General features: G+C 43.8%; 4 protein-coding genes across 6 annotated transcripts in view; 3 read left to right on the forward strand and 1 right to left on the reverse strand.

Annotated features, from left to right (window-relative positions):
• Positions 1-6,237, reverse strand: part of LOC128752561 (G-protein coupled bile acid receptor 1-like) — a 40,674-nt gene extending 34,437 nt beyond the window's left edge. For all 3 annotated transcript variants that reach the window (XM_053853883.1, XM_053853882.1, XM_053853884.1), the window contains exons 1-2: positions 6,137-6,237; positions 5,791-5,911 (exon numbers count right to left, since the gene is read on the reverse strand). The gene's annotated coding sequence lies outside the window, so the exon portion shown is untranslated. The remainder of the gene's footprint in view (positions 1-5,790; positions 5,912-6,136) is intronic.
• LOC128752558 (tubulin alpha-1A chain-like) lies at positions 24-4,006 on the forward strand. Its single transcript, XM_053853878.1, has 4 exons — positions 24-187; positions 1,062-1,284; positions 1,365-1,513; positions 1,577-4,006. The coding sequence occupies exons 1-4, from the start codon at positions 185-187 to the stop codon at positions 2,555-2,557; spliced, it is 1,356 nt and encodes a 451-aa protein (XP_053709853.1). The 5' UTR covers positions 24-184; the 3' UTR covers positions 2,558-4,006.
• A 571-nt stretch (positions 6,238-6,808) lies between the features above and the next one.
• On the forward strand, positions 6,809-10,216 carry LOC128758138 (tubulin alpha-1A chain-like). Its single transcript, XM_053864287.1, has 4 exons — positions 6,809-6,854; positions 7,071-7,290; positions 8,522-8,670; positions 8,748-10,216. Exons 1-4 carry the CDS (start codon positions 6,852-6,854, stop codon positions 9,726-9,728), a joined length of 1,353 nt encoding a protein of 450 aa, XP_053720262.1. The 5' UTR covers positions 6,809-6,851; the 3' UTR covers positions 9,729-10,216.
• Positions 10,217-21,184: 10,968 nt separating this feature from the next.
• LOC128763946 (tubulin alpha chain-like) lies at positions 21,185-22,002 on the forward strand. The gene is given in 2 exon segments (XM_053873282.1): positions 21,185-21,383; positions 21,386-22,002. Coding segments are annotated over 2 exon segments (816 nt in total).
• Positions 22,003-23,800: the final 1,798 nt, after the last annotated feature.

A 23,800-nucleotide genomic window follows, 5' to 3' on the forward strand; every position in this document is an offset into this window, starting at 1 on the left:
TCACTACAGGGGTTAAATACCAAAAAAAGGTATGGCACTCTTCAGAGGTAGGGGAGTGGAGGAGATTACAGACCAAAAGTGAAGTTAGCAGCAGTATGTTTGCAAACTGAGGTGTAGTCTGCCGGTATATAGAAAAGCTTCTTCAATTCTACTTACATAAGTGGGCGAGTAAGACTTTTCAAAAATGGTAAGGGGTCCTTTTTCTGTATTATCTTCTATTTATATACACATTTACATGTTCTATTTGGAATAAAAAGTAGCAACTATCCTGCTCCTGTCATGTATTCTATTGAAGTGATTATTTGTACAAAAAAATAAAATAAAACTCGTATTAAAAGTGACAATCAGATTTTTCGTTAGAGGTTTATGTGGTCCCCATGGAGTGACATGCAATGTTTCTGTTTGTTTGCTAACATGTCCTTTGTCACACCGTCTTTGATTCCTTAGTGATTTCATTTTTGACAAGGAGTACCTGTTGTAGTGGGCAGTATGTGGTTTGCAAATGGCAGTCGGTCACTTTTCTGAAAAGCTTCATCACTTCTACTAACCGAGACACGGTGACAACTTTTATGTCATCATGCACAGATCTGTGCTGGCTAGCACACTGTCACGTGATCGAAGCTTGTTGGTTCAGCGTTTCACAAGGTCATATTCTTTACAGCACAAACAAATATTTTCCTACTTTTTAGTTGTTTCATATTATTAAAGTGAGAAATTTAAGTTGAATTCAAGACACTTTTCCTTCTGTCCACTTGGCTTGAGGGATTATGTGTCTCCAAAGGAAATTGCTGAAAGGAGTTATAGAGGCTAACTAACAAAAAAGGTTAAGTGGTTCTTCAGAACTAGGGCGAGTGGCCGGGTACCATAGTCAGCTGTTTTGAAGCTGTTATGGAGTTTTATTTTAATCTCTTCCAACAACATACATGAATATTATTACAACATAGGTGATGTATTATGGAAAATGAATAAATGAAACAAAGACAGCAGACACCATCATGTAAGTTTTACTGACCGAGCCTTCCAAATATTGAAGGTAGTGTTTTTCTACTCATTCTGTGCAGCGTGAGTGTATTTCCATTCACATTGGCCAGGCTGGAACCCAGATTGGCAATGCATGCTGGGAGCTCTTCTGTCTGGAGCACGGTATACAGCCAGATGGTCTGATGCCAAGTGACAAGACCACTGCAGTCGGTGATGACTCCTGTACCACATTCTTCAGTGAGACGGGAGCTGGCAAACATGTTCCCAGAGCCATCTTTTTTGACTTGGAGCCTACTGTCATAGGTAAAAAACATTATTATTTGAATTGGGGAGGGCTAATCATGATAAAGAGTCGTTCCTCAGAATGTACACATCATTCACAGATGAAGTTCGCTCTGGAACGTACCGCCAGCTCTTCCACCCTGAACAACTGATAACTGGGAAGGAAGACGCCTCCAACAACTACGCCCGTGGCCACTACACCATAGGGAAGGAGTTCATTGATCTGGTTCTCGACAGGACACGAAAACTGGTGAGTTGAAATTCATCGGACCAATTTCTGTGGAAGACTTACATTATTTTGTTATAATTCTAGGCTGATCAGTGTAATGGACTCCAAGGTTTCCTAATAATACACTCCTTCGGTGGAGGAACTGGCTCAGGTTTCACCTCCTTACTGATGGAGCGTCTCTCTGTCGAATACGGGAAAAAGTCCAAGCTGGAGTTTGCTGTTTACCCTGCACCTCAGGTGTCCACTGCTGTGGTGGAGCCATATAACTCCATCTTGACCACTCACACCACCCTGGAGCACTCTGACTGTGCCTTCATGGTGGACAATGAGGCCATATATGACATCTGCCTACGAAATCTGGATATTGAACGACCCACCTACAGCAACCTGAATCGTCTTATTGGTCAAATTGTCTCCTCCATCACTGCCTCACTGCGCTTTGATGGAGCCCTGAATGTGGATCTGACAGAGTTCCAAACCAATCTGGTTCCATATCCACGTATCCACTTCCCAATGGCCACTTATGCCCCGGTCATCTCTGCAGAGAAGGCTTACCATGAGCAGCTGTCAGTGGCAGACATCACCAATGCCTGTTTTGAGCCATCAAATCAGATGGTGAAATGTGACCCTCGCCATGGGAAGTACATGGCATGTTGCCTACTGTACCGCGGCGACGTGGTGCCCAAAGACGTCAATGCGGCAATTGCCAGCATCAAGACCAAACGCACCATTCAGTTTGTAGACTGGTGTCCCACTGGCTTCAAGGTTGGGGTCAACTACCAACCGCCCACTGTGGTTCCTGGAGGAGACTTGGCCAAAGTGCAGCGAGCTGTGTGCATGCTGAGCAACACCACAGCCATTGCTGAGGCCTGGGCTCGACTGGACCACAAGTTCGACCTCATGTATGCCAAGAGGGCCTTTGTTCATTGGTATGTGGGCGAGGGAATGGAGGAGGGAGAGTTCACCGAGGCTCGTGAAGACATGTCTGCGCTGGAGAAGGACTACGAGGAGGTGGGAACTGATAGCGTAGAGGATGAAGGAGAGGACGAGGGGGAAGAATATTAAGCTTGAGGAGCTTCTCTAATGTCAGTTCGGGTTTATTGTATATACACTAGTCAACAGTTGGGGTGTGTTTTTTTTTATTTTCACTAATTTCTCCAATAATACCAACAGAAGACATCAAATATATGAGGCTGGAAAGAAAAGATATTTCATAACTAAATATTTTTAAAAACATTTTAGATGACTCAAAGGAGCAACCCTCTGCAAATCCTTGGCCTTCTCAATGAGCGTCATGGTGTGATCAACTGTTGGAAAACCATTTTAGGCCAGTTTAGCTCAGCGAAAGAACACCAGTGGTGTACAAATAAGACAGCATAGTAGCCATTTCAAAGAACCCAAAATATAAAACATGTTTTGCAATTTCACCCTTTTTTTGTTGACATAATTCCATAGGTGGCGGTAGATATTGTATATTAATGATATTTGTGAGGTGAACAAATTAGCCATGTGTTGTTTGCAGACAAACTCATTTTATCTACATTGGAGAAGATCTGAAAATATTAATTGAGAACGCTGAAAAGGGGAAGACGTTCCAAAGCAATACAAGACCACTGCCTCTGCTACAGATGAAGGCTATTAGAATAATGCATAAGGCCAAGAGACAAGAGTCTGCTACTGGATCATCTACAGAAACTGTTTCAAATAACTCCAGATGAAGAAGAAGAGGGGGCTTCTACCAACCAAAATGTACACCGCAATAGTGGGAGTAAAATGTTGAAGTCACTGACAAAAGAAATGAAAAACCTACACAACATGATGCCTTTCAAGAAAATGGATCTGACACAGATACTGCTAGATAACTGGAGACGAAACTTCAAAGATAAAAAATAAATGCCTTGCAAGCATGTTGAGCAGGTTTTTCATTTCCTTTGTCAGTGAGTGGTACATGTGTCTCAGTGTGGTTCTACAATATGCTTGGAAGAAGTTCCCTCTTCTTCTCTGCTCCTCCTCAACTGGAGTTGGTTTCTTCTTAGGAGATGATTCTGGCTCTAAACATGACGAGGTAGTGTTTGTCTCCTAATAGCTCCTAATACTTCAGTGCTAATAGCCTTCTTTATCATAATACCACACAAATACACAAAAGTGACTGGAAGAATAAACTGACACAAACAAAAGAGACTGACAGGACCACAGAAATGATCACAAAAGACAGATACCATCTTACACACAACCACAATTCAGAAAAACAAGGAAAAGTGTTAATAAGGGGCTGTAATTATAAGATCTGTTCTTCATTCTTCACTGCTCCTTTTCAACATCAGTACAATGTAAAAACAATTATTCAACGAATTGTTTGCAATGCAACAATTGTGTGTTGAATCATGTGCCGTAATAGTTATATAATGGCATTTATAACGTATTAGAGACTGAAAAAACAATTTGTCTATTTGTTGTCTGTAACATAGTTTGCTCTTAAAATAAAAGCATTTCAGCAGTACAGTTTACTTCTCATATGATGTTGTGTGAATGACAGTGAACCTATAAAGTGCGGAGAAAGGCACTTCTTGAAGTTCAATAAGACTGTTCTGGCGCTGTCAGATCCACATGCTGCAGTCTGAAAAGTCTACTCATTTCGAGTCAACCTCTTGAATGTTTTCCCAAGCACCGAATTCAGAATCATCGGGACCTCTTCACATGTGCTCTCAGACTTCCTCTCATTTTCATAAATGATCAAAACAAACAATGCTCATTCTCTGTGTCAAGATTTTAAATATGGCAGTTTACTCTGATGCAAGGTCTGAAGAACAACCAAAAAAAATGTTATCTTGAAGTGGTCCTTTGTAGTGATTTTTTTTTTTCATAAGCCAATGAATATAGTTTAAAAATTATCTGCCTGAAACTTGGCCACACGGTGGCCAATAAGTAGCTCTGACATATTTTATCAAAGTTGTCAGAAACGGGAGATACACACTAACAAATGCCACAAGAGACTGTCAAGTGTGTTCCAAATTTTCATCATTTGTCTGGAGATAGTGATAAAACAATTTTAGATTGTGAACAATTAGTACATCTGCCAAAGGGAGTAGATTGTATGGATCTTTTCGGTCACATTCTATGAATTACCGATCAATGCTGATGCAGACTGTCAGTCGCTGAGGGAACTGCGCACTTGTCCAGCACACCGTCCCACTCACAATAAGAGCGAACAAGTCGGTCAGAAGAGTTGCTTTTCAACCGGATGCACCTCTAGCTTGACCACACACCATCATGGCAGACTGATGGAGTGTCTGAGGCCAAAGACTAACACGCAGAGCAAACAGCTAATTTGATGTTTAAATTCAAATCTTTATTTACATTCCTAGAGCATCAAGGTTTTCCTTTTTGTTGTGATGGGCTGATGAAGCAGTGTCCGAATGTTCAGAGCCCAACAGATGGCGTGCTTGATCTAAAAATGATATGAGGCTTCATTAAAATGGTTGTTTAAATCCAAAGATTCGGTGCCATCAGCCTAGCACTACCTTTTTGTTTAATGAATGGAATGAAACTAACTGCAGGACCAAATAAATGCGCTCCAAAATGTGAGCAATAGGATGCTCCAATCAGGATTTTTGCAGATCACCGATACCGATCAGCCAGAGTGCCGATAACCACAGATCACCGACGCCTGTCAAATTTTTGTTGGAAAACTCTCAAAAACTTGAATAAAATGGAGCACAAATGATGTATGCCAACCTTCGGACAGAGCAAGCCATTGGTAAAATGGTTGTAGTTCTGTTCCTGTATGACATTGGTCAACTCTTAGACTCTGGATCGGTATGTGGTTTATTAGATGGAGTGGTCCTTATACATTTTCTGACGCGACGTCTGCCCTGGTTCATATCAACACATGCCGGGTTCACAGGTGCTTTGTGTCTTGGTGAAACACCCTGGTCAAAATAGTTGGGTATTCGACTGACATCTGGTCCGTATTGGCGGTGGCGTCCTCTTCTGTGTCCCCGGTTAGAGTTGACTGATCGCGGCCACAGTTTCACAGGCAGCTCTAACGTTACAACCCGGCATCAGTTAGGGACCATCAACAAATTCTCATTTGGTCAAAGGATTAGTCAAATCTTCAATCATGCCAATGAAAAACAACCATTTTAGGAGAGAGAATTGTCAAAGGGTTTTTCATCACACTAGCCAAGAGACTAACAGTATAATTATTACAATAACTCACATTATCTGTAATCTTCAACAGCATCTAGGATTTTTTTCCCCACAGCGCCCATCCCTACTAAATAACAACGCAAACATACCCTTCTCCTGTGCTCTTTCTTCTACTCAAAAGTGATACGTCCTTCTATGAAACGTCCGTTGATGCTGTTGCAGTAGTTTCACAGCAAGTGACGCAGCGCAACAGTTGCAGGTGTTACACCGCTATATTGGCAGAAGAATAAATACAGTCAAGCCGGTGTTTCTGCAACTGCAGCATTCGTATTTACAAAACAGAATCTTAAACATATAAACACCAGTTATAAACCCGAACACTCACACACATAGATACACGCTCCGACAGCGAAACTCGCGCTGAGAAACGACAATTTTACACTCGTAAATTCAACACAAACACAAACTCACACTTCATTCACACGCACTACATACCTATATTGGCAGAAGAATGGACGCAGTCGTGCCGCTGTTTCTTCCGCAGAAGGATAAGCGTCGTGAGGAAACTTCCAGCACGGCGCGCGCGTATGAGTGAGAGGCAAAAGTAATCGACCGTCGATAAGGCTGAACCAACCGTTTTATAGCTGCATCCATACATTGCTATTAAAATAAATATGTTGTTGATATACTGAAAAAAAAAAAAAAAGAACAATAGTACATCTGGCATAGATGTCTCTGCGAGATGATTTTTTTTTCCAGCCATGAGAAATTAAATGACAAGACATGATCATGAAAGAATGTAACAACTCTTGTTCATGCTCAATATAGCCATTACTCACCTTTATATTTTAAACAAACTGTATAATTAAATGTATAACTTCAAATATCACACATATTACTTTAATAACACGTTTGTGGTAGATGAGAGTTGGAGAGATTTATCTGAAATTATGGTTCAACATGTCTGCACACACAAACATGAATACATTCTTTGTTCTTCTGACTCATTCAATGCATCAGGACAGGTATATATACTAAGGGCATGGCCTTTGATGCATTTTTACCTGAAGTCTTTCTAAATTCACCTGGGAATATCAAAGGTAACCAAAATTCACACCTGTCACAGATTATAAATGAAACTCCAACAGGCCTCAGGTGTAAACATAGCATCTTATTCTAGAGCATCAGTTGGCAAGAAGGTTTTGCAAAAATGGTGGGGTCTAATGGCTTCATGTGTTTTTGACTACATTGTCCAATATTACATTTACATTAGATTTTATTACATTTACATTACATTTACAGAGTTGCATTTCAAAGCTAACTTGCTCGGGTTATGTTGCACTGTCCCAACAAAGCCATGTTTGCCGTACTTTCAGTCGGTTTCAGAGGTTGTATGGAAATTGGTATTAATGTCTTCTTTTCTAAACAGCGTGAGTGTATTTCCATTCACATTGGCCAAGCTGGAACCCAGATTGGCAATGCATGCTGGGAGTTATTCTGCTTGGAGCATGGAATTCAGCCAGACGGTCTGATGCCAAGCGACAAGACTATCGCAGGGGAAGACTCATTCAATACATTCTTTAGTGAGACTGGAGCTGGCAAACATGTTCCTAGAGCCATCTTCCTTGACCTGGAGCCGACAGTCATTGGTAACATAAGTGCATGACATCCATTTAGCAGACAATAAATTGCTCATTCACATTCATGCCAAACTTTAGCTGTGCAGAGTGACGTGCTGTGAGGTCCATGGCTTGTGAGGCACGGACTCGAAGCCACTCAAATTCCTGCAAAAGAAAATCCATTTGCATGTGTAGGTGCCTAACAATCGGCCAATTAATTGTTTTTATATTTCAGTTGATTGAATAACATTGAAAATCAATGAACATTCTTTTCCCCAGTCAATTTTTTATTTAATTCAATATCATTTAGCCACTTGATGGACATAGTCAAAATTCCAGCTGAGGTTTCTGACCGTGACCAAATGCATCACCCAGCTCCCATTCTGACCGTTCAGAATTCAGTTAGTAACAAGAAGAAGCTTGGACCGACCAACATCATTTTAAAGACGTGGGATTTGCGTCAGACATTTGGGAACATAACATTTATATACGTATCATATTTGAGATGCCTTTGGGTTTCGCAAGAATACAGTCATGGAGTGAACACATTATGATCAAACAGGGAGCCAAATTATCAATCAAATATGGAACTAATAAAGGACATTTAATCTGAATATGATATGTATCATACACCTGGCAACAATGAGCCAAGAGTTAGAATAAGAATCCCTGGCTTCGCAATTCACTACCGTTTTACACTGTTTACAAAATACACCACATATACATCAGCAAAACCAGGAAAATTTAGGGGTTTTTAGAAACATTTTAATTATATCTATATCTATATCTATATATATATATATATATATATATATATATATATATATATATATATATATATATATATATATATATATATATATATATATATAGGCAATATCTCTGCTAACAGTACAGGCAGATTGTAACTTATTTCTCTCTCTCTCTCTCTCTCTCTCTCTCTCTCTATATATATATATATATATATATATATATAGAGAGAGAGAGAGAGAGAGAGAGAGAGAGAAATAAGGTACAATCTGCCTGTACTGTTAGCAGAGATATTGCCAATCCATGGTGGGGCCTCACTGCACGTCTTATCTCTGTATAACAATGTGAGAAAAATCAGCAATTTCTGAACCTGTTATAGAAAATAATTTTATTGTACACTAGATTTATATCGCAATTTCCTTCTTTCCATGATGAGGTAGTGTCCTATGACAGCATGCCGTTGGCTGTAATTGTCGTTTGAAATGAGTCAATGTGTTGATTCTTTTGGCAGATGAGGTTCGTACAGGGACCTATCGCCAGCTCTTCCACCCTGAACAACTGATTACTGGGAAGGAAGACGCCTCCAATAATTACGCCCGTGGCCACTACACCATTGGGAAGGAGGTCATTGACTTGGTTTTAAACAGGACACGAAAACTGGTGAGCTTAAATTGTATCAGAAAATAATTGTATGTTTTTTGTGATATTTGGTCACATTATTTATATCACAATTCCAGGCTGACCAATGTACTGGACTCCAGGGCTTCCTCATCTTCCACTCCTTCGGAGGAGGAACGGGGTCTGGCTTCACGTCCCTCCTAATGGAGCGTCTCTCTGTTGAGTATGGCAAGAAGTCCAAGCTTGAGTTTGCTATTTACCCTGCACCTCAGGTGTCCACTGCAGTGGTGGAGCCATATAACTCCATCTTGACCACGCACACCACCCTGGAGCACTCTGACTGTGCCTTCATGGTGGACAATGAGGCCATATATGACATCTGCCGCAAGAACCTGGACATCGAGCGACCCACCTACAGCAACCTTAATAGGCTGATTGCTCAGATAGTCTCCTCCATCACTGCCTCACTGCGCTTTGATGGAGCCCTGAATGTGGATCTGACAGAGTTCCAAACCAATCTGGTACCATATCCACGTATCCACTTCCCTCTGGCCACTTATGCCCCGGTCATCTCTGCAGAGAAGGCTTACCATGAGCAGCTGTCAGTGGCAGACATCACCAATGCCTGTTTTGAGCCATCAAATCAGATGGTGAAATGTGACCCTCGCCATGGGAAGTACATGGCATGTTGCCTACTGTACCGCGGCGACGTGGTGCCCAAAGACGTCAACTCAGCGATCGCCAATATCAAGACCAAGCGCACCATTCAGTTTGTAGACTGGTGTCCCACTGGCTTCAAGGTTGGGGTCAACTACCAACCGCCCACTGTGGTTCCTGGAGGAGACTTGGCCAAAGTGCAGCGAGCTGTGTGCATGCTGAGCAACACCACAGCCATTGCTGAGGCCTGGGCTCGACTGGACCACAAGTTCGACCTCATGTATGCCAAGAGGGCCTTTGTTCATTGGTATGTGGGCGAGGGAATGGAGGAGGGAGAGTTCACCGAGGCTCGTGAAGACATGGCCGCTCTGGAGAAGGACTACGAGGAGGTGGGAACTGATAGTGTTGGAGACGAAGGTGAAGAGGAGGGAGAAGAGTACTAACTTAGATGTTTGTGGAGAACCTTGTCATTTACGAGAGCCATACATACAATTCTACTTTGTATTCACGGTGAGTCACACACTACTATTTCAACATAACCACATTTTCTGAGCCAAATTCGTCAAATGCTAAACAATAATGCTTTTAACAAATCATAAATTTACCCATTGTGGAATTGTATTACAACATATTACAACATATCAAATAAATGTAGCAAATAAATTCAAGCACAAGAACATGAAATAGTTCAAGCTGAAAGGTGTGGTCATGAAATGGAACTGACCAAAAGGATTGACTGGACCAGAATGATTGTTGAAGAGGTTCTCCTGTAACACTGCAGCGTGACAGGTTTTTGAAAAAGTTAAAGTAGTAATGATATTAATTCACCCAAACACTCTGCTATCGCAAGAGATTAATGATGATGAATGGAATCAAAACTGCATGTCATGGATTCTTAGAATAATAATTTAGCTTTTATATATATAAATATATGTATATATATATATATATATATATATATATATATATATATATATATATATATACTCACCCGAGACCAGACTCTTCCTGCGCCATCCTGCGCCTGGAAGCCACCCTGCATGCTCTGCAGGGTGGCTTCCAGCTCCTTCACCTGGAGGGGTCGCTCTACTGTAGGTCGACACCCGTGGCAGCTCTTTACAGGACCCCTCCAGAGGTGTGAGCCCCTGAGCAAACTCGCTGGTGTACAATGACGAGAAGAAACTAACCGTCTGCTGCCAAATCTAGTGTGGTTCCGTGCATTCCTGGTAGGTGTTGGATAACAGCGCGTGGACTTTCCCCTGCCTTTCCTCTCCAGGCCGAAGAAGAACCTCGTCTGAAAGTCCATCTCCTTGATGGTCTGGAACCGGGTCCTGACAAATGCACACTGTACCTTGCTGTTTCACAGGTTGGCTAATGCCATCTTTTTTTACTTGAGCCTTTCAAAACAGAATTGAGTTTTGGTGGATTCATGAACTTGCTTCTCGCTTCTCTCAATACATTGGTTTCCAGACCCTCTATAGATCTGGAGATGCCACCTGTAACATTGAGTGTGTGCTACTGACGTAATAACCTCATTTGTGTCTTACCATTGACTAAGCACTGCCTGAAGGTGTGTTCACACCGCTGGCTACTTTTTATATTTTGCAGATGTCTTGCATCAGGAGACTCTTTCATCAACAGTTGCTTACACAGAGGACCACAGCCATAGGTTTTTGTCACAGACGAGGATTTTCTCTCGTGGAAAAACAGTCATCAGCGCATCACAACAGCTTGTTTAAGAGCCATCTATCTTCCAACAGAACAAAGTTGCATGTTATCATTCATCTCTGCAATAAAAGCTGTCTATTCATACAGCTCAATTTGTTGTTCAATTATCCTGACTGTGTGATTGTTCAGACACCAGATCTTACCACAGTTCATGTCGGATCAGTTCCACAGAAGAGTGAAAGGTCACCCTGGCACAGCTTGCCATTGAGAGTCGGAATTTGGAGGTGTTGTTGACAAGTTCATCTTCAGTTTAGCAGCAGCTTTTGGCTTTTGTGATTTAATGAAGTCTAAAGAATTAAAACCCAGCAGCAAATTCAAGGCTCACATGATGTCACTGACATCACAGCTGCTCCACTAGAAGCTGACAGAGTCCAGGAGTTCTCAAACGCTCACACTTCTTCAGGTCAGATGTTTAACCACTCTGGTCCACGGTTAGACAACCTGGAGGATGAAAGAGTGAGAAGGATGAGAGCAGATCCATGCGACTTCAGATGTTTTGAGCACTATTATCTCCTGCTGGTAAGTGGGCAGCTCTTTTAATGACTGTGTTGATGACAACAAAGATGGATCTCTAAACAGTTGCTCAGTCTCCACTGACTCCTTGGTGCATCACAGCACACATGGTGCTCAGTCTGAAGTTCTGCTGCTCTGTCCATACCTGAGAGTCTCCAGCCTCCAGTCTGGACTCTCCAGTCCAGCAGACAGCAGCTCCAGTCCTGGTCCTCCTGGATGGTTGTTCTTCAGGTCCAGCTCTCTCAGATGGGAGGGATTGGAGGTCAGAGCTGAGGCCAGAGAAGCACAGCCGTCTGCTGAAATCCTACACCATGACAATCTGTGATGATGGTGAAAGAGTGTATTAGAAAATCATCACTGTCCAGTTGTGGAGCAGAACTGAAGAGAGGAGATGATGTATTCTGACCCGAGAGTCTCCAGGTGACAGTGTGGACTCTTCAGTCCAGCAGACAACAGCTTCACTCCTGGATCCCTCAGGCAGTTGCCATTTAGGTCCAGTTGTGTCAGAGTAGAGGACGGAGAGCTGAGGACTGAGGACAGATGGAATCCACTTCTCTCTGACAGATCACACCAACTCAGGCTGTGAAAGAGACTAGTTTGATTATTATAAAAAAAGAGACAAACAACAGTCCCTCTCACCTTTGTAGAGTGGTAACTAGTGATGAGTAATTGAGGTACCATGAAACAGTGTTGCGTGTTTATTTTGGCCTCAAACCTTTTCTTTTGTGCAGGGTATTGCTCCTTATGCCCTGTTCCAAATATACAGTACATCCAAAGCATCTCAGATGGTGGGGATGATCCCCCCCAGAGGCGTCCAGGGTCCCCCTTGTCATAGCTTTGTTGCAGTACTTCATCGATCAGCAGAAACTAGGTAAACTAAGGTTCAACCTCACCTAACCTCATACCAAAGACAGCTCTGCACAGCAGTGCACCATGTGGTGACTCTAACCAGAAGCATGTGTTTATGTGTGGGAGTGCGGCATCAGTTCACGCAAACGTGTGATTTGCAATGCTGCCGTACTGATAATGCATTTAAAGAGACAAACAAGTGGGTTGTGTTTCAAAGTTGAACGTGATCCAAAATCAATTAATCACACTCCATTTTTATATTTTGCTGAAAGTACTTTTACTTTACCTGATGGATCCATCCATCTGGAGAAAGAGATATAGTTCTACTTTGCAAGCTCAAACAAATCCTACTGAAGACTGATGCCAGTGAAAATCATTGAAGCTGGACAGATGATGTGTTCTGACCTGAGAGTCTTCAGCTGACAGTGCGGACTCCTCAGTCCAGCAGACAGCAGCTCCACTCCTGGATCCCTCAGGTCATTGTAGCTCAGGTCCAGTTGTGTCAGATCAGAGGACGGAGAGCTGAGGACTGAGGACAGAAGGGAACCACTTCTCTCGGACAGATCACACCCACTAAGGCTGTGAAAGAAACAAGTGAGAGACTTCTTCAATCCTCTATTGACTATTGCAAGGACTTTGAGGACTCGCTGAACTCTTTACATTCAGATGATCATTGTGGTAGAACTGTAACAGCTGATCAATCTTCCTCTTCTTGATGATCACACTTGAAACTAACTACTGGACAGTCATGAAGGTGCTCAGATCATCAGCTGTTTGTCTCCACAGTATCTCAAGTCTCTTGTCCCCAAATCATGCTTTGGAACTTTGTGAAGATTCTCCTGCATGTGTGGAGGTTTCTGTGTCTACTGAAAGCTTCTCTTTGGAGGTGGAGGCATTTCGTGAGCCTTTTTATATCTTTGCACAGTGCTGTTCAGAAAGGCAACCTCGGTTGTAACCTCGGTTTCACTGCACGTCCTCAAAAGAGGAACTTAGTTCTGGACACCAAGGAAGAGACAATGTACAGGTGTATCTTCTTTTTTCAATTCCAAACACAAGTCCTTCACCAGGAAAACCTCATTTTTTAGGAGAAACATTTTCCCCTCTTTAAACTCCATCTGTCCATTATTCTACTTCGTGCATCAATCTTTAACTCCACTTCTTTGATCAGTCCTTTCCCAAAGTCAAAGCCCTCAGTTGCTAACCTGAAGCCACCAAGGTGAAGGTCAACATGTTGTGTGTATTTATAATGTGGAATGCTAATCTGGTCAGCTCCAGTCTGGGATATGTCTCTAACTGACAGCAACATAGTTGTCCAGGGATTTTATTTTTCTCCCCTGTCAGAGTGAAGGAGCAGCTGTTGACCCGAATGTAGCAATGATTCATGAAAGCAATGATTCATGTGAGACATCAATTTCCAAGTTTGAGACCGATCAAAGCAGACGGAGAATAACTGTGATGATCATGAATATGTGGTGAAGCAAGTGTGATGAAGTCAGAAGACTTTTGTCTTCATTTACAGAGTGAAATGATCAGATTTCATCCCTTGACTTCCCAGCGAATCATCCCAGACCAGAACTGTGGCGCTGTTGAGCAGCAGACAACATATCATTTCACGATTTAGGTGGCCTTTGATCAGAGAATCTTCTTCTTGTCCTCACAACACACACCATGTTCGATATGATTTCAACTCAACAAACAAATGACAAAGCTAAGACTCCCTGAATCTGGAGTCTCCACCTGTGACTTTCACATCTCAGCTCTGAAGCTGGACAGACGATGTGTTCTGACCTGAGAGACTGCAGGTGACAGTGTGGGCTCTTCAGTCCAGCAGACAGCAGCTCCACTCCTGGATCCTTCAGCTTGTTCTTGCTCAGGTCCAGTTGTGTCAGACTAGAGGACGGAGAGCTGAGGACTGAGGACAGAAGGGAACCACTTCTCTCTGACAGATCACACTCTCTCAGTCTGAATAAAATGAAGAAGGAAATGAAACACTCAGTTCACCTCATCAGATAACGTTTCAGGTTTCAGTGTTTGCTCCACTTACAGAACTTCCTTTGAAATTTGGACCACTGACAGCAGCCTCTCAAGAACCTCCTCAGAGGCAGAGTATTTCTTCAGGTCAAACACGTCCAGATCTTTCTCTGAGGACAGTAAGATAAAGGCCAGGGTGGACCACTGAGCAGGAGACAGCTGGTCTGTGGAGAAGGCTCCTGATCTCATCTGCCTTTGGACCTGCTCCACTAGAGAAGTGTCCTTCACTTCACTTAGACAGTGGAACAGATTGATGATTCTCTCTGGAGACACTTTCTCGCTTATTTTCTTCTTGATGAACTGTGCTGTGTCCTGTTGGGTCCAGGAGCCGCTTCCTGTCTGTGTCAACAAACCTGGAAGGAGACTCTGATTGGTCTGCAGAGAAAGACCCAGAAGGAAGCGCAGGAACAAGTCCAGATGTCCATTTGGACTTTTTAAAGCGGCACATATTGCTCTCTGGTAGAACTGGTCTGACTGAAGTTTCTTTCTGAAGATTTTTGACAGCGTGGATGTAAGCAGTGAGTCGAGCAGATTGACTCCAGTGTTGAAGAACTTCAGGTGGACATGAAGAGCAGCCAGAAACTCCTGAAGACTCAGGTGGATGAAGCAGAAGACCTTGTCCCGGTACAGTCCTCTCTCCTCTCTGAAGATCTGCGTGAAGACTCCTGAGTAAAGTGCAGCAGCTGTGACGTTGATGCCACACTCTGTGAGGTCTGATTCGTAGAAGATCAAGTTTCCTCTCAGCAGCTGCTCAAAAGCCAGTTTTGCCAGAGACTCAATCATCTTCCTGCTCTCAGGATCCCAAACTGTGTCTGTCCCAGCTCCTCCATGGTACTTGAGCTTCTCGACTTTAGCCTGAACCACCAGGAAGTAGATGTACAACTCAGTCAGGGTCTTGGGCAGCTCTCCGGTCTCTCTGCTCTTCAACATGTCCTCCAGAACTGTGGCAGTGATCCAGCAGAAGATGGGGATGTGACACATGATGTAGAGGCTTCGTGAGCTCCTTATGTGAGAGATGATGGAGGTCTGCTCCTCATCTCTGAACCTCTTCCTGAAGTACTCCTCCTTCTGGAGGTCAGTGAACCCTCTGACCTCTGTCACCATGTCCACACACTCAGGAGGGATCTGATTGGCTGCTGCAGGTCGTGTGGTGATCCAGAGGTGAGCTGAGGGAAACAGCTTCCCCCTGATGAGGTTGGTCAGCAGGACGTCTACTGAGGTGGACTCTGTAGCTTCTGTCAGGACCCGACTATTGAAGTCCAGAGGGAATCGACACTCATCCAGACCGTCCAAGATGAACAGAACCTGAACTTCTTCAAAGCTGCTGAATCCTGAGTCTTTAGCTTCAGGAAAGAAGTGATGAACAACTTCCACCAAACTCATCTTCTTCTCTTTCAGCAGGTTCAGCTCTCTAAAGGTGAAAGGAAACATGAGCTGAAAGTTCTGGTGGGCTTTGTCTTCAGCCCAGTCCAGAATCAGCTTTTGTGTCAGGAGGGTCTTCCCAATGCCAGCCACGCCCTGCGTCAGCAGGCTCCTGATTGGTTGCTTTCTTTCAGTTGAGGCTTTAAAGAGGTCTTCTGCTCTGATGGTACTTCCTGGTCTGGTCTGGATCCTGGTTGTTTCTTCGAGCTGTCGGACCTCGTGCTCCTGGTTGACCTGGTCTGTGCCCCCCTCAGTGATGTAGAGCTCTGTGTAGATCTCATTCAGAGGGACAGACATTCCTTCTTTAGAGACCCCCTCAGACACACTGTGGAACTTCTCCTTCAGTCTCCTCTTCAGTTGTCCTGCACACTCCGCAGTACGACTTCCTGAGTGAAAAGCGAAGTTACATGATTAGAAGAATCCATGCTCAAGGTACTTCAAGCTCACATGGACTTTCAGAATGAGGACTTTATATTCAGAACATCCGCTTACTTCTCCACAGAACATCTGCAAGATTCTCCGCTTTCATGCTCCTCAGGATGTTTATGAAGATCTGCAGGAGAGCTTTTGCATTACCCCTCATCTCCTCCTCTTCACACTTTAACTCCGCCTCTTCCTCATCATACAGGTTCTTCTGGTCACCTGGACTTAGGAACCATTGTACTCTCCTCAGCTCCTTCTTCACCAGGGTCATGACGGTCTCCTCAAAGAGCTAAAACACAAACATGTGACCTGATCATGTGACACATAAAACCTGCTGACCTCCAGAGGCCACCAGGAACCTGCTTCCAAATCTCCTGAATGGAGGTAAGTCTTGGTCCACGTTTAACCTGGACCTGTTGGAACAGTGTTGTTGTCTTGTCACAGAAGAGAGCTCAGTCAGCAGACTCATGTTCACATGATGTCCAGAGACAACAACATCTTCACCGTCAGTCAGATCTGAAGAGTCTTCTCCAAACAGGTCTAGTTGTCTCGGACTCAGAGTTTCCATGAGGCAGCAGAAGCAGTTGACTGGAGTTAGCAGGATGAGCTCACACTTGAACATACTTGTAGTGTGGAGTCCAGATCATTCTGATGCTCCTGGACACACTCCAGACTGGGAACATGTGAGGGTTGCTGTTCCTCCCTGTGAAGAACATCAACATGAGGCAGTAAATAGCCTCCCAGTATTCAGACCCAGACATGCCTGTCATATGCAACTCACAATCATTTTGTTTTGACAAAGACAGACTTTCCTGAGGCTGTCATGATTCTGCTTTTACTTTGCTCACGTGAGTCCTGTTTTGCTTTCTCCCTCCTGTCTTCCTGTTCCTGTGGCACACGGCTGGAGCCAACCAACCTCTAATGAACACCTGGACTCCAGCAACGTGTGCCAGATCGTTGCTTCATTTGCTACTACTGGTAAACTGCGCCGTTTGTTCCTCTCTACCTGTGTACATTTCCCGGTTCGGTGACGCCTTTTGTTATATATTTTGTATCTTGTCATTAAATTATTGTATTGACTCGCTCCTGCCTCCTCTTTCAACACTGCACTTGGGTCCCGCCCCGCGTCTCGAACCTTAACAGAGCCACTCATTACTAACAAACAAGGCATCCATCTTTCAGAATTTTGCCAAACCCCCTAAATACGGGCTCAAGGCTTGAATAGGACAATAGAGTAATTTGGGATGAGGATTGGGACTTCCCACCTCTGACCATGGGGTAAAAGCTGACAAACTGATAGGTAGGTTAACATGAAAACCGAACATACGACCAGGATTACCTTCACTGGTAAATCAAGTGAGCAGAAGCTGGTGAACTTCTGAGGGCTTCATTCCGACTAGAAGGAGCCTCAGCGACCTTTTTTCAGCCTCAGCAATCACATCAGTGGAGTCACAGAGGGACAGGAGAGCTCACCCTTCTAGTGGAGACTCTTGTCCATCTTTGAAGTTAATGGGTTCCTCCATAGACCTGTCACTCCTCAGAGAGACACAGGTGGGAGCAGGTCCATGTCTGTGTCCTTGTCCAGCAGCTTCTGTTGTAAGTGGCTTTGATCTGAACACACAGAAGTTGCAGCGTGGAAATGATTTCAAGTGTTTGGAGCTGTGGCAGGAGAACGGATCTTCTCACCTCGGAGCTCTGGTGTGGCTGTCCTCACCTTCCAGAACTTCCTCCTCTCTGTCCACACCTTCACACAAACACAACAGCAGCATCACTGGTGGTTCTTATCAACAAGCAAACTTCAGTCATCAGGTTCAGAGCAGCAACAGAACTAAATCATGAGACAAGGCGGTAAGAAGACTCCCTCAAATGTGATCTTCGCATGGAGCTCAGTGTGGTGTGGTCTGATGGAAGATCTGCTGGTCATCCAGCAGTCCCTGCTTCCTCCATGTGACCTCATATTAAACATCTGATTTCAGTGGTGGAGCACTCACTTGAATGAGGTGCGTGTCAGTCTGGAGTCAGAGAAACTTAAAGTGTGGAAGTGAGCTCGCCTCACTAAAAACAAAATCTCGAAGGAGATCAAAACGTTTTTCAGAAGCAAATTCACATGTTCATTCCCTGAGACGGTGCACCACCGACTGAACAAGCTGCCTGTCTGACTCTCCTGGTCGGCCATAGTGACACCTTGTACTGCTTCACTCAAAGGATCCAGGAACAGAGTCAGACGTGTCAGACAAGTGTCAGACGTTGACAACACAGTCAGGGTCAGAGGTCACCCGCTGCTGCCACACCTCTCCACAGTCCAGTTGTATTGCTATTTATTACAGTCATAATGTTATAAATTTTTAGCAATTCAATTGTGTTGATATCAGCGCAACTTCAACTCTGCACTGACTTTGTTCACTTGTCTTCACTTCCTGTTGTTTTCTACTTTTTCTTCTTCCATTTGATTCAAACAATCAGCACATTGTCAGCTGTGTTTCCATCAACAATAGAGAATTAGTCTCTTCTCATTCATCCCTTCACCGTATCACTACACTTCTGATTCATTAGGTCACCTCACCACCACACTGCTGATTTGTCCGTTCACCCTCTTGTGTGGCCAGTCAGATGGTCACTGACCTGTGAGCGGCTCTCCTCTGGTCTGAAGACTTGTGTCCATGTTCGTGCGTGAATCCTCCAGCAGAGCTCAGCTCCTTCTGATGCTGCTCACAGAAACCTACTCAGAGGAACACACCCTGCGAGGGAGGCGGGGCGACCTCTGAAAGACTAACAGAGACGTGTGTGTGTTTTCAAGACTACAATTCCACCCGTGTTGTGTCTTTGTGTGTGACTTTTGACAGACTCCTCATCTGCTGGAATGATCTAGACCACCAGGATGAACCCAAACCCAAGGTTCAGGACATCTCAGTGTCACACAAACAGAGGAGGACGCTCTCTCTTTGACTCTTAAGTTAAGAGTTCAGCTGCCACACCTGTCCACAGTTCAACTTCAACTCACATGTTTCTAAATCCACACGTATCAACGAATATCAGTGGAGCTCTGACTCTCGGACTTGTATGATAATCCACTTGTTTTCAATGTTTTTCAATGAAGGAAATCTTAAGTTCTGCTTGAGGGCACAGGGCTTCGCTGTGTGAGCTCAACACACACTGCATCACTGTCGCTGGACCTGGTGAGAGCCTCCGGGTGGATCTGGACCAAGAGGTGTGGCAGTGCTGTGACACCAGCCGGAGAACGGATCAGACCTAAGTGGGTCACCTGAAGAAGGGTGACTGGTGTAAAGAGACGCAAGATCCGATGAGGTCAGGTTGCATTGCAGAGTTTCCTGACAAAAACTGAGTGCAGCGGCGAGGCTCCTGTATTTTGTGATGATGTCATTGTTTATTATTGACACACAAGAGGCAGATTATGAATCATGTTTTATTAGCATTTGGAAAAACAAGTACATAGATGGATGAAAGCTCCAAAAGGAGGCGCTTTCAATGAGGTTGCCGTCTGTTCACTGAAGTGCAGCGGGAACTGAATCCCCTGGATAAACAACAATAGTTGTTCATGATTCACAGCTAAACCACTCAAGAAATCATGGTCCTTTCAACGAAGCTTCTGATCATGTGATGTGATGATGTCGCTCTGTCCTGGAAAGAAGTTTGTGAGACAGAGTGTAAAGATTTACCTCCACAAGAAGAGCGAGAAAGTTACAACTCACTATGTTTCAGGTCATTTCGCCAGCTACACTTCATTCAGCAACAAACTTTGATGACAAAACATGATTCCAAAATGTATTTTGGCCTGATATATACTGTATATATGTCATGAAAATATATCCTTCTCTTCATCTTTAAAGAAGGCAGGTTGTTTTTCTGTGGCGTCTAGAACAAGGCAGCCAAACTTGCATTGAAGATTCCAGCACAGAAACGTCTGGGAGATTAATACAAAACTCAAAATGTGTGATTCATTTTCTATTAATTGCGAGATAACTCCACTTTACTTGAGTAATTGAGATTATTTTTTGATTGATTGACAGCCCAAGTTTTACATTGAAAAAGCAACAAAACCCATTGAAACGGCTGATGCACTGTGGCGGCCACCGTCCCAGTTCCAACTGCTCGCGAAGACATTTGTCGCTGCATGTAAAGATGTGAGCTTGAAACCACAAGACGTCACGTTCTAGTTTTCTATAGAGATTTCCTCCCTGTCGCTCAGTGAGCACCTTTGTCCTCATTCATGTGGGCAACAACATAAAGTTCATCAAGTTTTATTCATTCCACAAGCAGTGTGTGACAAAACCATCAGTGACAGCAGCTCAATAGAGGAAGATACACACATTCTGACGGACACCTTGGGTGCGTCTGATATCTCCTGTCACTCCATGACCAACATGAATCACATCAAGCATTTTAATCTTTACAAATGTTTTTCATACATGCAGAAGCCACGCGTTGTGTCATGATGCAAGTTTATTTTTTATCCTTCTCCCCTCCGTCTTTTTCCTCCCTCTTCCTTGTTGGCGCTTCCTGTTGGCGCGTTTGTGATTTTATTATTTCTAACCATTGTGCTTGTATTTCTATGTTCACATTCTTTCTTTCTGTTTGGACTCTTCCATTATTTTATTTGCTTATTCGTATCACTGTCAAAATTAAATGTTGTTCTGGCTACTCAACTTGTGCCCCATCAAGGCATTTGGGTTCTGCTTCGCCCCAAATCTTTGAAGTTGAGCTCTTTAAATAATTGACAGCAAAAATCATCCACCTTAAAAACACTTGGACAAGGAGAAATTGTACAAGACCAGCTCATTACAGACATGCATCAGAGAGAAACTGGTTCTGGTTGTGAGTCCTGTGGTCTGCAGTTGCTGCAAACTGCAACCGCATTTGCTGCGAACAGCCACAGTCTGACTATTCGGCACATGTGAACTTGGTGTGTCGATACATGATACAGTGCTCTAGGTACACTGAAGTCATTGGCACAGCAAACGTTAAAAAAACAGCAGAAATATCCTCCAACAACTACGCCCGTGGCCACTACACCATTGGGAAGGAGGTCTTAAACAGGACACGAAAACTGGTGAGCTTAAATTGCATCAGAAAATAATTGGATGTTTTTTGTGATATTTGGTCACATTATTTATATCTATATCTATGGATCTGACAGAGTTCCAAACCAATCTGGTTCCATATCCACGTATCCACTTCCCAATGGCCACTTATGCCCCGGTCATCTCTGCAGAGAAGGCTTACCATGAGCAGCTGTCAGTGGCAGACATCACCAATGCCTGTTTTGAGCCATCAAATCAGATGGTGAAATGTGACCCTCGCCATGGGAAGTACATGGCATGTTGCCTACTGTACCGTGGCGACGTGGTGCCCAAAGACGTCAACTCAGCGATCGCCAATATCAAGACCAAGCGCACCATTCAGTTTGTAGACTGGTGTCCCACTGGCTTCAAGGTTGGGGTCAACTACCAACCGCCCACTGTGGTTCCTGGAGGAGACTTGGCCAAAGTGCAGCGAGCTGTGTGCATGCTGAGCAACACCACAGCCATTGCTGAGGCCTGGGCTCGACTGGACCACAAGTTCGACCTCATGTATGCCAAGAGGGCCTTTGTTCATTGGTATGTGGGCGAGGGAATGGAGGAGGGAGAGTTCACCGAGGCTCGTGAAGACATGGCCGCTCTGGAGAAGGACTACGAGGAGGTGGGAACTGACAGTGTTGGAGACGAAGGTGAAGAGGAGGGAGAAGAGTACTAACTTAGATGTTTGTGGAGAACCTTGTCATTTACGAGAGCCATACATACAATTCTGCTTTGTATTCACGATGAGTCACACACTACTATTTCAACATAACCACATTTTCTGAGCCAAATTCGCCAAATGCTAAACAATAATGCTTTTAGCAAATCATAAATTTACCCATTGTGGAATTGTATTACAACATATTACATCAAATAAATGTAGCAAATAAATTCAAGCACAAGAATATGAAATAGTTCAAGCTGAAAGGTGTGGTCATGAAATGGAACTGACCAAAAGGATTGACTGGACCAGAATGATTGTTGGAGAGGTTCTCCTGTAACACTACAGCGCGACAGGTTTTTGAAAAAGTTAAAGTAGTAATGATATTAATTCACCCAAACACTCTGCTATCGCAAGAGATTAATGATGATGAATGGAATCGAAACTGCATGTCTTAGAATAATAATTTAGCTTTTATATATATATATATATGTATGTATATATATATATACTCACCCGAGACCAGACTCTTCCTGCGCCATCCTGCGCCAGGATTTGAGTCCCTCAATGCCAGGAGCCACCCACCCTGCATGCTCTGCAGGGTAGCTTCCAGCTCCTTCACCTGGAGGGGTCGCTCTACTGTAGGTCGACACTCGTGGCAGCTCTTTACAGGACCCCTCCAGAGGTGTGAGCCCCTGAGCAAACTCGCTGGTGTACAATGACGAGAAGAAACTAACCGTCTGCTGCCAAATCTAGTGTGGTTCCATGCATTCCTGGTAGGTGTTGGATAACAGCGCGTGGACTTTCCCCTGCCTTTCCTCTCCAGGCCGAAGAAGAACTTCGTCTGAAAGTCCATCTCCATGATGGTCTGGAACCGGGTCCTGACAAATGCACACTGTACCTTGCTGTTTCACAGGTTGGCTAATGCCATCTTTTTTTACTTGAGCCTTTCAAAACAGAATTGAGTTTTGGTGGATTCATGAACTTGCTTCTCGCTACAATGCATTGGTTTCCAGACCCTCTATAGATCTGGAGATGTCACCTGTAACATTGAGTGTGTGCTACTGACGTAATAACCTCATTTGTGTCTTACCATTGACTAAGCACTGCCTGAAGGTGTGTTCACACCGCTGGCTACTTTTTATATTTTGCAGATGTCTTGCATCAGGAGACTCTTTCATCAACAGTTGCTTACACAGAGGACCACAGCCATAGGTTTTTGTCACAGATGAGGATTTTCTCTTGTGGAAAAACAGTCATCAGCGCATCACAACAGCTTGTTTAAGAGCCACCTATCTTCCAACAGAGCAAAGTTGCATGTTATCATTCATCTCTGCAATAAAAGCTGTCTATTCCTGCTATTCCTACAGCTCAATTTGTTGACATGTGATTGGTGCCTTTTTCCCCACAGAATCATGTTGCTGCATGCAGTTCTCCTACCCAGGAATATCTCACTCTAAAATATGCACCTGAGCTTCGTTCATGTTACTGTTATCCAGTCTGGTCGGAAGAACAGAATCTTCTCTTCATCTTCTTCATTCCAATTGCCGTTGAATTTCCACTCCAGAGGAGCTACAAAGCCTCACTCATCTCCAAAGGTTCATGGAAAAATCTATTATCCTGACTGTGTGATTGTTCAGACACCAGATCTTACCACGGTTCATGTTGGATCAGTTCCACAGAAGAGTGAAAGGTCACCCTGGCACAGCTTGCCATTGAGAGTCGGAATTTGGAGGTGTTGTTGACAAGTTCATCTTCAGTTTAGCAGCAGCTTTTGGCTTGTGTGATTTAATGAAGTCTAAAGAATTAAAAC

Source organism: Synchiropus splendidus, chromosome 1 (assembly GCF_027744825.2).
Source record: "Synchiropus splendidus isolate RoL2022-P1 chromosome 1, RoL_Sspl_1.0, whole genome shotgun sequence".
In the NCBI taxonomy this organism is placed as follows: Eukaryota; Metazoa; Chordata; class Actinopteri; order Syngnathiformes; family Callionymidae; genus Synchiropus; species Synchiropus splendidus.

Bases quoted from the DNA above. Each gene is read 5' to 3' on its own strand.
- LOC128752558 (XM_053853878.1), top strand. The intron at 1,285-1,364 runs GTAAAAAACATT...CATCATTCACAG, and splicing joins CTTGGAGCCTACTGTCATAG to ATGAAGTTCGCTCTGGAACG. The intron at 1,514-1,576 runs GTGAGTTGAAAT...TTATAATTCTAG, and splicing joins TCGACAGGACACGAAAACTG to GCTGATCAGTGTAATGGACT.
- LOC128758138 (XM_053864287.1), top strand. The intron at 7,291-8,521 runs GTAACATAAGTG...TTCTTTTGGCAG, and splicing joins CCTGGAGCCGACAGTCATTG to ATGAGGTTCGTACAGGGACC. The intron at 8,671-8,747 runs GTGAGCTTAAAT...TCACAATTCCAG, and splicing joins TAAACAGGACACGAAAACTG to GCTGACCAATGTACTGGACT.